The sequence below is a fragment of the Balaenoptera acutorostrata genome, chromosome 16 (genome assembly GCF_949987535.1).
Source record: "Balaenoptera acutorostrata chromosome 16, mBalAcu1.1, whole genome shotgun sequence".
Lineage (NCBI taxonomy): Eukaryota > Metazoa > Chordata > Mammalia > Artiodactyla > Balaenopteridae > Balaenoptera > Balaenoptera acutorostrata.
Window position 1 is genome coordinate 32,783,999 of NC_080079.1, and position 13,688 is coordinate 32,797,686.

The window sequence follows — 13,688 nt, forward strand, 5'->3', positions numbered from 1 at the left end:
CACCCTCCCTATCCCACCCCTCTAGGTGGTCACAAAGCACCGAGCTGATCTCCCTGTGCTATGCGGCTGCTTCCCACTAGCTATCTATTTTACGTTTGGTAGTGTATATATGTCCATGCCACTCTCTCACTTTGTCCCAGCTTACCCTTCCCCCTCCCCGTATCCTCAAGTCCATTCTCTAGTAGGTCTGTGTCTTTATTCCCATCTTGCCCCTAGGTTCTTCACGAGCTTTTTTTTTTTTTTTCCTTAGATTCCATATATATGTGTTAGCATACGGTATTTTTCTCTTTCTGACTTACTTCGCTCTGTTTGGCAGACTATAGGTCCATCCACCTCACTACAAATAACTCACTTTTGTTTCTTTTTATGGCTGAGTAATATTCCATTGTATATATGTGCCACATCTTCTTTATCCATTCATCTGTTGATGGACACTTAGGTTATGTACCAAAATGTTCATTGCAGCTCTATTCACTTGTTTTTCATAGCTGGCCCATTTTAGAGCTAGAAGTTCATTTCATCCAATCCTCTTATTTTATAGTAGAAAACTGTGTCCAGAGCAGTTTGACTTGCTGAATGGGTAGTAAAGATAGTTATACCTCACCTGATCCATCTAGAGCCCCAGGAGCCACCAGCTTTTGCTCTCTTTCCCCACATAAGCATTTTCCAAAGCATGTTCCAGAGAGCACTAAGCCTACAAGGACCTGAGTGAAGAAAGTTTGCCAGAAGTCTGGGGAATGCTGCATGCTCTCTCCCCATCCTGGGCTCACGAACCCACTAGGTAGTGACTGCTTCAGAGAAGTCTGACAGTGGAGAAACCCGCTTAACCTAGTTTAAACCAGCATCCCCCAGACTCAGTGACAACAGAATTCTGTTTTAAATAAATATTCCATCCTATAGAAATGCTTTGTGAAATGCTGTGCCTTGTCATGCTATTACTCGTACCCAATGTTTCTCGGTAGCTCATATTTAAAACATTTCTAAAAGCCCCTATAAGTATGTCCTTCACATCAAAGAAAAATCAAAGATTTGAGTAGTGAGGAAGAGATCTGATATCCCCTTAATATTATTATTTCAATATGACTTTCTCTTTTAAGAGTACTATAATTTTATTAAGTAACATCTAGAAAATGAAAGGAAAAGGAAAAAAAAGACATCTAAGATTTCACCAACTAGCCCCAATGTTCATTTACAGCACTATTTACAATAGCCAGGTCATGGAAGCAACCTAAATGTCCATCAACAGACGAATGGATAAGGAAGATGTGGTACATATATACAATGGAATATTACTCAGCCATAAAAAGGAACGAAATTGGGTCATTTGTAGAGACGTGGATAAACCTGTCATACAGAGTGAAGTAAGTCAGAAAGAGAAAAACCAATATCATATATTAACACATATACATGGAATCTAAAAAAATGGTACAGATGAACCGATTTGCAGGTCAGAAATAGAGACACAGATGTAGAGAACAAACGTATGGACACCAAGCAGGGGAAGGAGTGGGGGGGATGAACTGGGAGACTGGGATTGACATATATACACTAATATGTATAAAATAGATAACTAATAAGAACCTGCTGTATAGCACAAGGAACTCCACTGTCCAGTAAAAACTAACACAACATTGTAAAACAATTATATCCTGATAAAAAAAAATAAAGTTAAGGAAAAAAAAAGATTTCACCAACTAGACATCACTGTTCTTTTTATTTATTTCCTTCTGGTCTTTTTTAATGCATGGTAATTTTTATATAGTTGCAATCATACTGTGTATAAACTTTATCTTAAGCTAGTTTTTGATCATACACATGATTTTATCAACCATAACTGATCTTCATGAGCTATGCTGAGTGAACAGAAGCAGTGGTCTAGAAAGAGGGTCAACAGAAATGACCTTGCTTGGTTCATGAGACACCAGTGTGCCTTGGTGAAGATCTGGAGTTGTGGGTAGCAACAGAGCCCGAGCTCAGGGAGATTGGAGGCCATGTGGAAGTGGGGCAGATCCTGTCTTAGGATGGAAATAATTCTACCTGTGCAAACGTCACAGGTCCAGGCTTCTGAGTAAGTCTCCTTCAATGTGAAAAGAAAGAGAAAATTGGAACAGCAGATGACGTACTTCTACTCATTACTCAGCAGAAGTGGGATGTTCAACCCTCTCCTCATTCAGAAAACACCCACCCTCACACTAGCGTACTCTCAGTTCCCCACTAACCACGAGGTTTCTGTTCCAGAGACTTTGCCCAGAAAGCCCTTCACCTGAGATCCCAGCCTTCCCTGACCTTCTCAGATCTGAGTCTACCCTCCTAATCCAGGTCTCAGACAACCTGTATTTTCCCTCTAAAGACAGCACTTGCCACAATGTGTAATTACATATTTACGTGGCTATTTGATTAATGTCTGTCTTCCCTATTAGATCCTAAGCTATATTAGGGCAGGTCTGTGTTGCATACTATGGTATATCCAGCATCCACAATGGTAGATCCTATTATATGTTAGGTACAAAGAAGGAATTCAACAGACAACTGTTGCTCAAAACACATGAATGAATAAGGGGAGTTAGAACTATATAGTCCCTGAACTCCTTCCAGTCCTAAAAGATGTTAATATACACAGTCTAATATAAAGTAGTGCCATGGGGCTGAGGTCCACCCCTTCCCCACAACAAAAACCCCAGAAGCCAGGTAACGTGGGCAACGGTGTGAATTAACTTCTTTTGGTCTCTTCAGACATACTGGTCCTTTAGAATCTTTCTTAAAAGTCCCTGTAGCTTTTTTTTTTTTTAATCAAATTTATACACATCAGTGTATACATGTCAATCCCAATCGCCCAATTCATCACACCACCATCCCCACCCCCCCCCGCGGCGGCTTTTCCCCCTTGGTGTCCATGCGTTTGTTCTCTACATGTGTGTCTCAACTTCTGCCCTGCAAACCAGCTCATCTGTACCATTTTTCTAGGTTCCACATACATGCGTTAATATACGATAATTGTTTTTCTCCTTCTGACATACTTCACTCTCTGTGACACTCTCTAGATCCATCCACGTCTCAACAAATGACCCAATTTCATGTCTTTTTAGGGCTGAGTAGTATTCCATTGTATATATGTACCACATCTTCTTTATCCATTCATCTGTCGATGAGCATTTAGGTTGCTTCCATGACCTGGCTATTGTAAATAGTGCTGCAATGAACATTGGGGTGCGTGTGTCTTTCTGAATTATGGTTTTCTCTGGGTATATGCCCAGTAATGGGATTGCTGGATCATATGGTAATTCTATTTTTAGTTTTTTAAGGAACCTCCATACTGTTCTCCATAGTGGCTGTATCAATTTACATTCCCACCAACAGTGCAAGAGGGTTCCCTTTTCTCCACACCCTCTCCAGCATTTGTTGTTTGTAGATTTTCTGATGATGCCCATTCTAACTGGTGTGAGGTGATAACTCATTGTAGTTTTGATTTGCATTTCTCCAGTAATTAGTGATGTTGAGCAGCTTTTCATGTGCTTCTTGGCCATCTGTATGTCTTCTTTGGAAAAATATCTATTTAGGTCTTCTGCCCATTTTTGGATTGGGTTTTTGTTTCTTTAATATTGAGCTGCATGAGCTGCTTGTAGATTTTGGAGGTTAATCCTTTGTCTGTTGATTCGTTTGCAAATATTTTGTCCCATTCTGAGGGCTGTCTTTCCGTCTTGTTTATGGTTTCCTTTGCTGTGCAAAAGCTGTGAAGTTTCATTAGGTCCCATTTGTTTATTTTTGTTTTTATTTCCATTTCTCTAGGAGGTGGAGCAAAAAGATCTTGCTGTGATTTATGTCAAAGAGTGTTCTTCCTATGTTTTCCTCTAAGAGTTTTGGAGTGTCCGGTCTTACATTTAGGTCTCGAATCCATTTTGAGTTTATTTTTGTGTATGGTGTTAGGGAGTGTTCTAATTTCATTCTTTTACATGTAGCTGTGCAGTTTTCCCAGCACCACTTATTGAAGAGACTGTCTTTTCTCCATTGTATATCCTTGCCTCCTTTGTCAGAGATTAGTTGACCATAGGTGCGTGGGTTTACCTGTGGGCTTTCTATCTTGTTCCATTGATCTATGTTTCTGTTTTTGTGCCAGTACCATATTGTCTTGATTACTGTAGCTTTGTAGTATAGTCTGAAGTCAGGGAGTCTGATTCCTCCAGCTCTGTTTTTTCCCCTCAAGACTGCTTTGGCTATTCAGGGTCTGTTTTGTCTCCATACAAATTTTAAGATTTTTTGTTCTAGTTCTGTAAAAAATGCCATTGGCAATTTGATAGGGATTGCACTGAATCTGTAGATTGCTATGGGTAGTATAGTCATTTTCACAATACTGATTCTTCCAATCCAAAAACATGGTATATCTCTCCATCTGTTGGTATCATCTTTAATTTCTTTCATCAGTGTCTTATAGTTTTCTGCATACAGGTCTTTTGTCTCCCTAGGTAGGTTTATTCCTAGGTATTTTATTCCTTTTGTTGCAATGGTAAAAGAGAGTGTTTCCTTAATTTCTCTTTCAGATTTTTCATCATTAGTGTATAGGAATGCAAGAGATTTCTGTGCATTAATTTTGTATCCTGCAACTTTACCAAATTCATTGATTAGCTCTAATAGTTTTCTGCTGGCATTTTTAGGATTCTCTATGTATAGTATCATGTCATCTGCAAACAGTGACAATTTTACTTCTTCTTTTCCGATTTGGATTCCTTTTATTTCTTTTTCTTCTCTGACTGCCATGGCTAGGACTTCCAAAACTGTGTTGAATAATAGTGGTGAGAGTGGACATCCTTGTCTTGTTCCTAATCTTAGAGGAAATGCTTTCAGTTTTTCACCATTGAGAATGATGTTTGCTGTGGGTTTGTCATATATGGCCTTTATTATGTTGAAGTAGGTTCGCTCTATGCCCACTTTCTGGAGAGTTTTTATCATAAATGGGTGTTGAATTTTGTCAAAAGCTTATTCTGCATCTATTCAGATGATCATACGGTTTTTTATTCTTCAATTTGTTAATATGGTGTATCACATTGATTGATTTGCGTATATTGAAGAATCCTTGCATCCCTGGGATAAATCCCACTTGATCATGGTGTATGATCCTTTTAATGTGTTGTTGGATTCTGTTTGCTAGTATTTTGTTGAGGATTTTTGCATCTATATTCATCAGTGATATTGGTCTGTAATTTTCTCTTTTTGTAGTATCTTTGCCTTTTGTTTTGGTATCAGGGTGATGGTGGCCTCATAGAATGAGTTTGGGAGTGTTCCTTCCCCTGCAATTTTTTGGAAGAGTTTGAGAAGGATGGGTGTTAGCTCTTCTCTAAATGTTTGATACAATTCACCTGTGAAGCCATCTGGTCCTGGACTTTTGTTTGTGGGAAGATTTTTAATCACAGTTTCAATTTCATTACTTGTGATTGGTCTGTTCATATTTTCTATTTCTTCCTGGTTCAGTCTTGGAAGGTTATACCTTTCTAAGAATTTGTCCATTTCTTCCAGGTTGTCCATTTTATTGGCATAGAGTTGCTTGTAGTAGTCTCTTAGGATGCTTTGTATTTCTGTGGTGTCTGTTGTGACTTCTCCTTTTTCATTTCTAATTTTATTGATTTAAGTCCTCTCCCTCTTTTTCTTGATGAGTCTGGCTAATAGTTTACCAATTTTGTTTACCTTCTCAAATAACCAGTTTTTAGTTTTATTGATCTTTGCTATTGTTTTTTCTTTGTTTCTATTTCATTTATTTCTGCTCTGATCTTTATGATTTCTTTCCTTCTGCTAACTTTGGGCTTTCCTTGTTCTTCTTTCTCTAGTTCCTTTAGGTGTAAGGTTAGATTGTTTATTTGAGACTTTTCTTGTTTCTTGAGGTAGGCTTGTCTAGCTATAAACTTCCCTCTTAGAACTGCTTTTGCTGCATCCCATAGGTTTTGGATCATCGTGTTTTCATTGTCATTTGTCTCTAGGTATTTTTTGATTTCCTCTTTGATTTCTTCAGTGATCTCTTGGTTATTTAGTAACATATTGTTTAGCCTCCGTGTGTTTGTGTTTTTTACATTTTTTTCCCTGTAATTGATTTCTAATCTCATAGCATTGTGGTCAGAAAAGATGCTTGATATGATTTCAATTTTCTTAAATTTACTGAGGCTTGATTTGTGACCCAAGGTGTGATCTATCCTGGAGAACGTTTCATGCACACCTGCGAAGAAAGTGTAATCTGCTGTTTTTGGATGGAATGTCCTATAAATATCAATTAAATGTATCTGGTCTATTGTGTCATTTAAAGCTTCTGTTTCCTTATTTATTTTCATTTTGGATGATCTGTCCATTGGTGTAAGTGAGGTGTTAAAGTCCCCCACTATTATTGTGTTACTGTCAATTTCCTCTTTTAGAGCTGTTAGCAGTTGCCTTATGTATTGAGGTGCTCCTATGTTGGGTGCATATATATTTATAATTGTTATATCTTCTTCTTGGATTGATCCCTTGATCATTATGTAGTGTCCTTCCTTTTCTCTTGTAACATTCTTTATTTTAAAGTCTATTTTATCTGATATGAGTATAGCTACTCCAGCTTTCTTTTGATTTCCATTTGCATGGAATATCTTTTTCCATCCCCTCACTTTCAGTCTGTATGTATCCCTAGGTCTGAAGTGGGTCTCTTGTAGACAGCATATATATGGGTCTTGTTTTTGTATCCATTCAGCGAGCCTGTGTCTTTTGGTGGGAGCATTTAATCCATTCACGTTTAAGGTAATTATCGATATGTATGTTCCTATGACTATTTTCTTAATCGTTTTGGGTTTGTTTTTGTAGGTCCTTTTCTTCTCTTGTGTTTCCCACTTAGAAAAGGTCTTTTAGCATTTGTTGTAGAGCTGGTTTGGTGGTGCTGAATTCTCTTAGCTTTTGCTAGTCTGTAAAGCTTTTGATTTCTCCATCGAATCTGAATGAGATCCTTGCTGGGTAATCTTGGTTGTAGGTTCTTCCCTTTCATCACTTTAAGTATATCATGCCACTCCCTTCTGGCTTGTAGAGTTTCTGCTGAGAAATCAGCTGTTAACCTTATGGGAGTTCCCTTGTATGTTATTTGTCATTTTTCCTTTGCTGCTTTCAATAATTTTTCTTTGTCTTTAATTTTTGCCAATTTGATTATTATGTGTCTCAGCATGTTTCTCCTTAGGTTTATCCTGTATGGGACTCGCTGCACTTCCTGGACTTGGGTGGCTATTTCCTTTCCCATGTTAGGGAAATTTTCAACTATAATCTCTTTAAATATTTTCTCGGGTCCTTTCTCTCTCTCTTCTCCTTCTGGGACCCCTATAATGCGAATGTTGTTGCATTTAATGTTGTCCCGGAGGTCTCTTAGGCTGTCTTCATTTCTTTTCATTCTTTTTTCTTTATTCTGTTCCACAGCAGTGAATTCCACCATTCTGTCTTCCAGGTCACTTATCCGTTCTTCTGCCTCAGTTATTCTGCTACTGATTCCTTCTAGTGTAGTTTTCATTTCAGTTATTGTATTGTTCATCTCTGTTTGTTTGTTCTTTAATTCTTCTAGGTCTTTGTTAATCATTTCTTGCATCTTCTCGATCTTTGCCTCCATTCTTTTTCCGAGATCCTGGATCATCTTCACTATCATTATTCTGAATTCTTTTTCTGGAAGGTTGCCTATCTACACTTCATTTCGTTGTTTTTCTGGGGTTTTATCTTGTTCCTTCATCTGGTACATAGCCCTCTTCCTTTTCATCTTGTCTATCTTTCTGTGAATGTGGTTTTTGTTCCACAGGCTGCAGGACTGTAGTTCTTCTTGCTTCTGCTGTCTGCCCTCTGGTGTCCCTGTAGCTTTAATGGCAATTTCAGCAACCTCATCAGTCTGCCTCAGTTAGCCCTTTTGAATAAACAAAGCTTGTCCTTTTGAATGTGACTCTAGTACTCTATAAACAAATCAGGTCTCCATTAGCTACAGTGACGCTGGCAGGGCCTGGAAACAGAGACCATTTCCCTCCTTTCTTTTTTCTTCAGTTGGAGTTTCTAGACCTTTAATACAAACTGCAATTTTGTTGTTGTTTGTTGTTTTTATTTTTTTAATTGTGGTAAGATACACCGAATATAAAATTGAGCATTTTTACTATTTTTAAGTGTACAGTGTGGCATTAAGTACTTTCAAATTGTTGTGTAACCATCACCACCACTCATCTCCAGGTGTTGTTTTTTTAAAATCCAGTGGAGTAAAAATAATATATTTTCCAAGAGTATTTGAGGTTGAAAACTGAGGTAAATTCTTCCAAATTCTCCATAAAAAGATAAAATCACAAGCGCTCATCTAAGAATAGCACTTCAGTTCCCGGTGACTAAAGCAGATGCCTGGGGACAGGCCACTTTCCCTTAGCAGCAGTTGGAAATCCTGGGAGCACCCGGCTCAGTGACCATAACACACCAACAGCTAAGGGCCTTTCCTAGAACTCATCTCCCCCAAAGCAGTGTTGACAGCTGGTCTCCCACTGAGGGCTTCTGATGTGCTGGGCACTCTGGTGAGTGAGTCAGTAGTATGATATTATTCCATTTAATCCTCACAACCATCCTCCAAGTAGTTACCATCTCCATGTAACACATAAGGAAACAGGTGTAGAGAGAATACACTTGCCCAAAGTCTCAGAGCTGGCAAATGGCAGATCTGGGATTGAAATCAAAGCTGTCTGGTCCCTGGCCAGCATTCCACAGAAGGGGCAGCTTTTAATTAAGGCACGTGGTTTGGGACTGGATCAGTTTGGTGCCTTTGAGAGAAACCTGTGGGGTTCTGTGTGTACCAGAATGTGCAATGTTTGTGCTAAAGGAATATCTGACAACTCGCTAACTGCCAGTGTTCAGTGACAAACCAGCAATTAAGGAAGTGGTAAACCAAGCACACCTCAACTCTACCTCCCCACCACGTCCACCAGGACAAAGGCACTTTCCCAGGGGACACAGGTACAGCTCATGATTCTTCAGTTCATTAAGCCCTATGTTTGTTTGTTTTTGCAACGTGGTCATTGCGTATCTACATGGCAGTAGTTCCCAGACTTCAATGTCATGAGAACAGCCCAGGATGCCTGTTACCTGTGTAGATTCCCAGGTTCTACAACCTGGAGGTTTGAATTGGGTATGCTCTGGGAGTGAGAACGGGGAGTCAGCATCCACAGGGGAGCCTGAGGCAGAGGCTGACAGATTCTGCTGTTGGGCTAGTCCTTCTTCACACGCTCTTCACAGCCAAGGAGGGAGCAGTTTTACCTGTTCAAGATGCTCACTCTACTCACTGACTCAGCGAACTTCTATGAGGCAGCCACCCAAGTCAGAGGCTGTGCTGTCGTAATTTAACATTTATTTTGTGACTATTTGGTTAATGATTATCTCTTCCACTAGACTATAACCTTCATGAGGGTCAGGACTTTGCCAGTCCTGCTCACTGCTGTATCCCTAGGGCCTAAAGTAGAGTAGACGGTCAATGACTATTTATTAAATGAATAAATTGAGTGAAAGAGTATTAAAACATAGGCAAAGACAAATGAAACCCAGTCCTTGTCCTCAATATGCTTTACAACCTGGGTAGCTGGGCAAGTAGACTCATCAGTACAATAAAGACTTCCTGTGTTTTGCCAGATGTGGCCCAGGCATGAGGCCACCCACCTCCCCAGCAAGGCTGAACCCAGACTGGACCAGGCAGGAAGACAACAAGACTGGATCTTCAGGACGGGAGGGCTGACCAGAACTGGGCTGGAAGAGGGCAAGTCAGATGGGAAGAGGCAGGGAAAAAGATAAGTGGCGATTTGTCACCAGACAGATAGGCTGCAAAGATGATAATGATAATACATGAGCTACCAACCACTGAGTATCTGCAATGGGCCAGCATCCTATTCCATACTTCACAATGCATTTACTTTATCCCACTTCATTCCTACAGTAATTTATGAGATATCAATTATCAGTTCTGTCTTACAAATGGAGAAACTGGGGCTCAGAGAAGTTATGTCCTGTGACTATAAGAGCAGGGCTGAGGTTTAAACCCAGGCAATGTGAATCCATGGCCCATGTTGTGTCACACTCTGAGCAGACAGAATAATTATCCCTGCAATAAGGGATGAAGAATCAGAGAAAGTGGGTAGAGAGACAGCTGAAAGTCTTTCCATAGAGGGGCTTATGGCCACCACCCTCTTTAAACAGAAGCATGCAGAGGTTGTTCTCAACATTACATCCCAACGTGTTCCATCTTTATCCTAAAAGGTCCTCTAAGGAATCTAATCACTAAGGTCTGGTCAACCTAAGTGTCTCTCACATTATCTCCTTAATGCCTTAATTCCACAGACAATGCCTTAGTTCCAGGCTCAACTGCCTTGTCTACACAATGTCAGGAACATCCTAACTGGTCTCTCCTCCTCTAATCTGCTCTCCAGCCGAGAGGAATCTCGGAAACACTATCTGGGCATAACCTCCCTGTTTGAAACCTTCGAAGCAGTGGTTGGCAAGCATGACTGCTCATTAGAATCACCTGGGAAGCTTTTAAAACATACCAGTGCCTGGGCTTCACCCCAAAGATTCTGATTTAATTGACCCAGAGTAGGGCCCAGATATGAGTATTTTTTAAAAGCCTCCCAGGTGCTTTTAACATGGAGCCAATCTTGAGCACTACTAGAGTTGAATGGATGAGACGTCCACTCCTGAGCTAGGCAAACTAAGCTCAGACTAAAGTCTCCTCTCCCACCATTCCTTCCTGCCCCATATTCAATATTCCAGCCATATTGAACTGCTAGTGATTCCCCAAGATCACTTGCTATTTTAAGCTGCCACTCTGTAACACATGGTATGGTCTTTGTAAAGAACATGTCCTACCTCACCTCCTGGGAAACTCCTTAGTGTTCCTTATTACTTGGCCCCAAGGCTGCCGCCTCCGTGAAGTCTTCATGTGACCAGGCACAATTGGTGACTCCTTCCTCTGGGCTGCCATAGCACTGGACCTACCTCTGTATTAATATGTCTCTATTTCTGAAACTATTTGTACAAACGACTCTCTGCCCCCACAAAAAGCAATAGGTATAGTGATGCTTCAGATACCTCTTGTGGCCACTTCACATGTCCTTGACCAACCTTTTTACTCCAGCTCCACCTGTACCTTCTCATCTCTCTATTTCTTCTCAGGGTCTTCTCTCCTACCACCTAGTAGGTCACCTGTGGTACCCACATAGCCCTTCTGACACATGTGCAAAACTGGAAGTGTCAGGGAGTTAACAACCTCTGGGATGACCCTTGACCAACAGGGGATGAAAACCAGGAGATAAATCCCTAGGGTAGATCATTCTGAAGTGCTTTCTCTACGGCTCTTCAGAGGGTCCTAGTGGGATCAAGCCAGTGACATTGCTATAAAGATTCACTTCAGATGCCAAGGACCTTGCTCCGTTTTTCCAGGCCAACACAATAACACAGAATCACGGCAGTCTTGAAGACAACCATCATGAATGACGGAAGGTCATCCATGACCACGAGTATTCACCGAGAACACAGAGCCTAAGTCTGTCGTGGATTTTGCCTCCTAGGCAGTCTCCCTCTCCAGTGATGCAATAATGAACATATAAAAAGGTCAAATCAAGAAGGCAATCATGTACTTTTGGAGCTGGTAAACAAATAGCAAAACCAAGATGTCATGAGCCTTCAGTTGTGAGTGAAGTTTTGCCAGGAGAGCCAACATCACTCAATATTAAAAGGCAAGATACCATTGACAATGAGACAGTATCAGCCTTCTGTGCTGACAAAGGGACTGCTGTGCACAGCCCCACTGGGTTGAATCTGTGTGGCAAACGGATGCCAATGTAATATCCAGGCCTCTGCTATATAGCAAATGGTTTGGGTGGGTGGCAATAGTTTCAGAGGCCCGGCATATGCATCCATTTTTCCAGGCTCACAGTTTGGTATCTTCAAATGCAAAAAATATACATACTTCTGTACATGTATTCCAGGGCCTCCGTAGTCAAGTTAACTTCTGGATATGTCACTGCCCACATGTACGTATGCATTCATTAGCATATTGGTCTCTGGGCCCTTGAAGATTTATTTATTATAATTCAAATGAAAGTTTAACATTGGTGTATTTGCAATACAAATTTAAACTTACCATATGTTTCTAAATTAATGGATTAAATAAAATGACCATATTACAAGGTATTAGTGAGCTATCCATGTCTCTGAAATTCTACTTTGATGAATTTGAAAGGAAGCAGAAATAAATCACAGCAGAGTTAATGATCCTAATTATTTTTAATGATACTAACTAGCTCTTCAAATGTGGAAATTTCACCAGAAGTCTGTCCATCCATGAATTCATTTCAAATTACTATATTTGATACATGTATGTGTTCTCTGGGGTCTTTTTTAAATTGATTTTAAAATTGATTTATTTAATATTTTGGAGAAGAGGAACAAGTCTTCCCCACAATCTTTGTCTTCCAAAGTGCTTTATACAGAGCTGTCTAATAAATTGTATAACTTTGGTGATAGTGACAATAACGGAGTAAGGGGACTTCCCTTGTGGTGCAGTGGTTAAGAATCTGCCTGCCAACGCAGGGGACATGGGTTTGAGCCCTGGTCCCAGAAGATCCCACATTCTGCGGAGCAACTAAGCCCGTGTGCCACAACTACTGAGCCTGTGCTCTAGAACCCGCGTGCCACAACTACTGAGCCTGAGTGCCACAACTACTGAAGCCCACGCACCTAGAGCCCATGCTCTGCAACAAGAGAAGCCACCACTGTGAGAAGCCCGTGCACTGCAACTAAGAGTAGCCCCCGCCCACCACAACTAGAGAAAGCCTGAGCGCAGCAATGAAGACCCAACACAGCCAAAAAATAAATAAATAAAATAATAATGGAGTAAGAAGAACAAAGAATGCAGTGTTCAATAAACAAAGAGTTCACTGTTTCCACAATGAAACAGTGAGTAAGAAGCAGAGATAGCACTAGATCGTAGAATACCAGCACAGTATATCACAGATCTGGATGTGGTGAATAAAGCATTTGTCTCTATTAGAATATTGATTTAATCAATTTGCTGAACAATCAAAGACAATCATCTTCCCACCACTAATTGATTAAAGGCATTCTTTCCTCCAGAATGAGCATCCGCTGCCATTTTACTTGCCTAGTTCCACGGAGACCGACTTGCTCCTGGGCTTCCAGAACCGCACTCCTACTGTATGCTCTGATTTACCATAACCTCACTTTCCCTCCGCCCCACCCAGGGCCCCTCAAACACATGTGCGCGCACGCGTGCACACACACACACACACACACACACACACTCAGGGGTTTGAGTTACCTTAACATTTTCTGGCAGTGGTTTGTTCTGGGTCAGCCCCAGAGCGAGCAGTGCTACCACAGCGATGACAGAGGAGAAGCCAAGGATGCCCAGTATGTTTTTAGAGCAAAATATCTTCACTTCAGACTCTAAAAACGAAAGAAGAATAGAAAATATCAACAAGAAATCAATAGACATTGATTTTCTTCCTCTTTCTGTATGGCCTTGTGCTGGCTTTCCGGAGACAGCAAAGATAGATAAAAGCTGATCTTTATCCATGAGGCACTTGCAGGGTAATTGGGAAATAATACAAGAACAAAAGGATTTGTCTGTACTGTGATGAGGGCCAAAACTGAGTTAGTGGCTATGGTAAGGAGAA

The 13,688-nt window shown here is 40.6% G+C and overlaps 1 protein-coding gene across 8 annotated transcripts in view; it reads right to left on the minus strand.

Annotated features, from left to right (window-relative positions):
- Positions 1-13,688, minus strand: part of ENTPD1 (ectonucleoside triphosphate diphosphohydrolase 1) — a 119,606-nt gene that overhangs the window by 26,874 nt on the left and 79,044 nt on the right. For 6 of the 8 annotated variants that reach the window (XM_007187459.2, XM_007187456.3, XM_057531443.1 and 3 more), the window contains one exon: positions 13,331-13,458. The exons of the other annotated variants lie outside the window; for them this stretch is intronic. Coding sequence is in view for 4 of the 6 variants with exons in the window: in XM_007187456.3 (XP_007187518.1) it covers positions 13,331-13,458 (128 nt within the window). In the remaining 2 variants the exon portion in view is untranslated. The remainder of the gene's footprint in view (positions 1-13,330; positions 13,459-13,688) is intronic. 8 annotated transcript variants of the gene reach the window in all.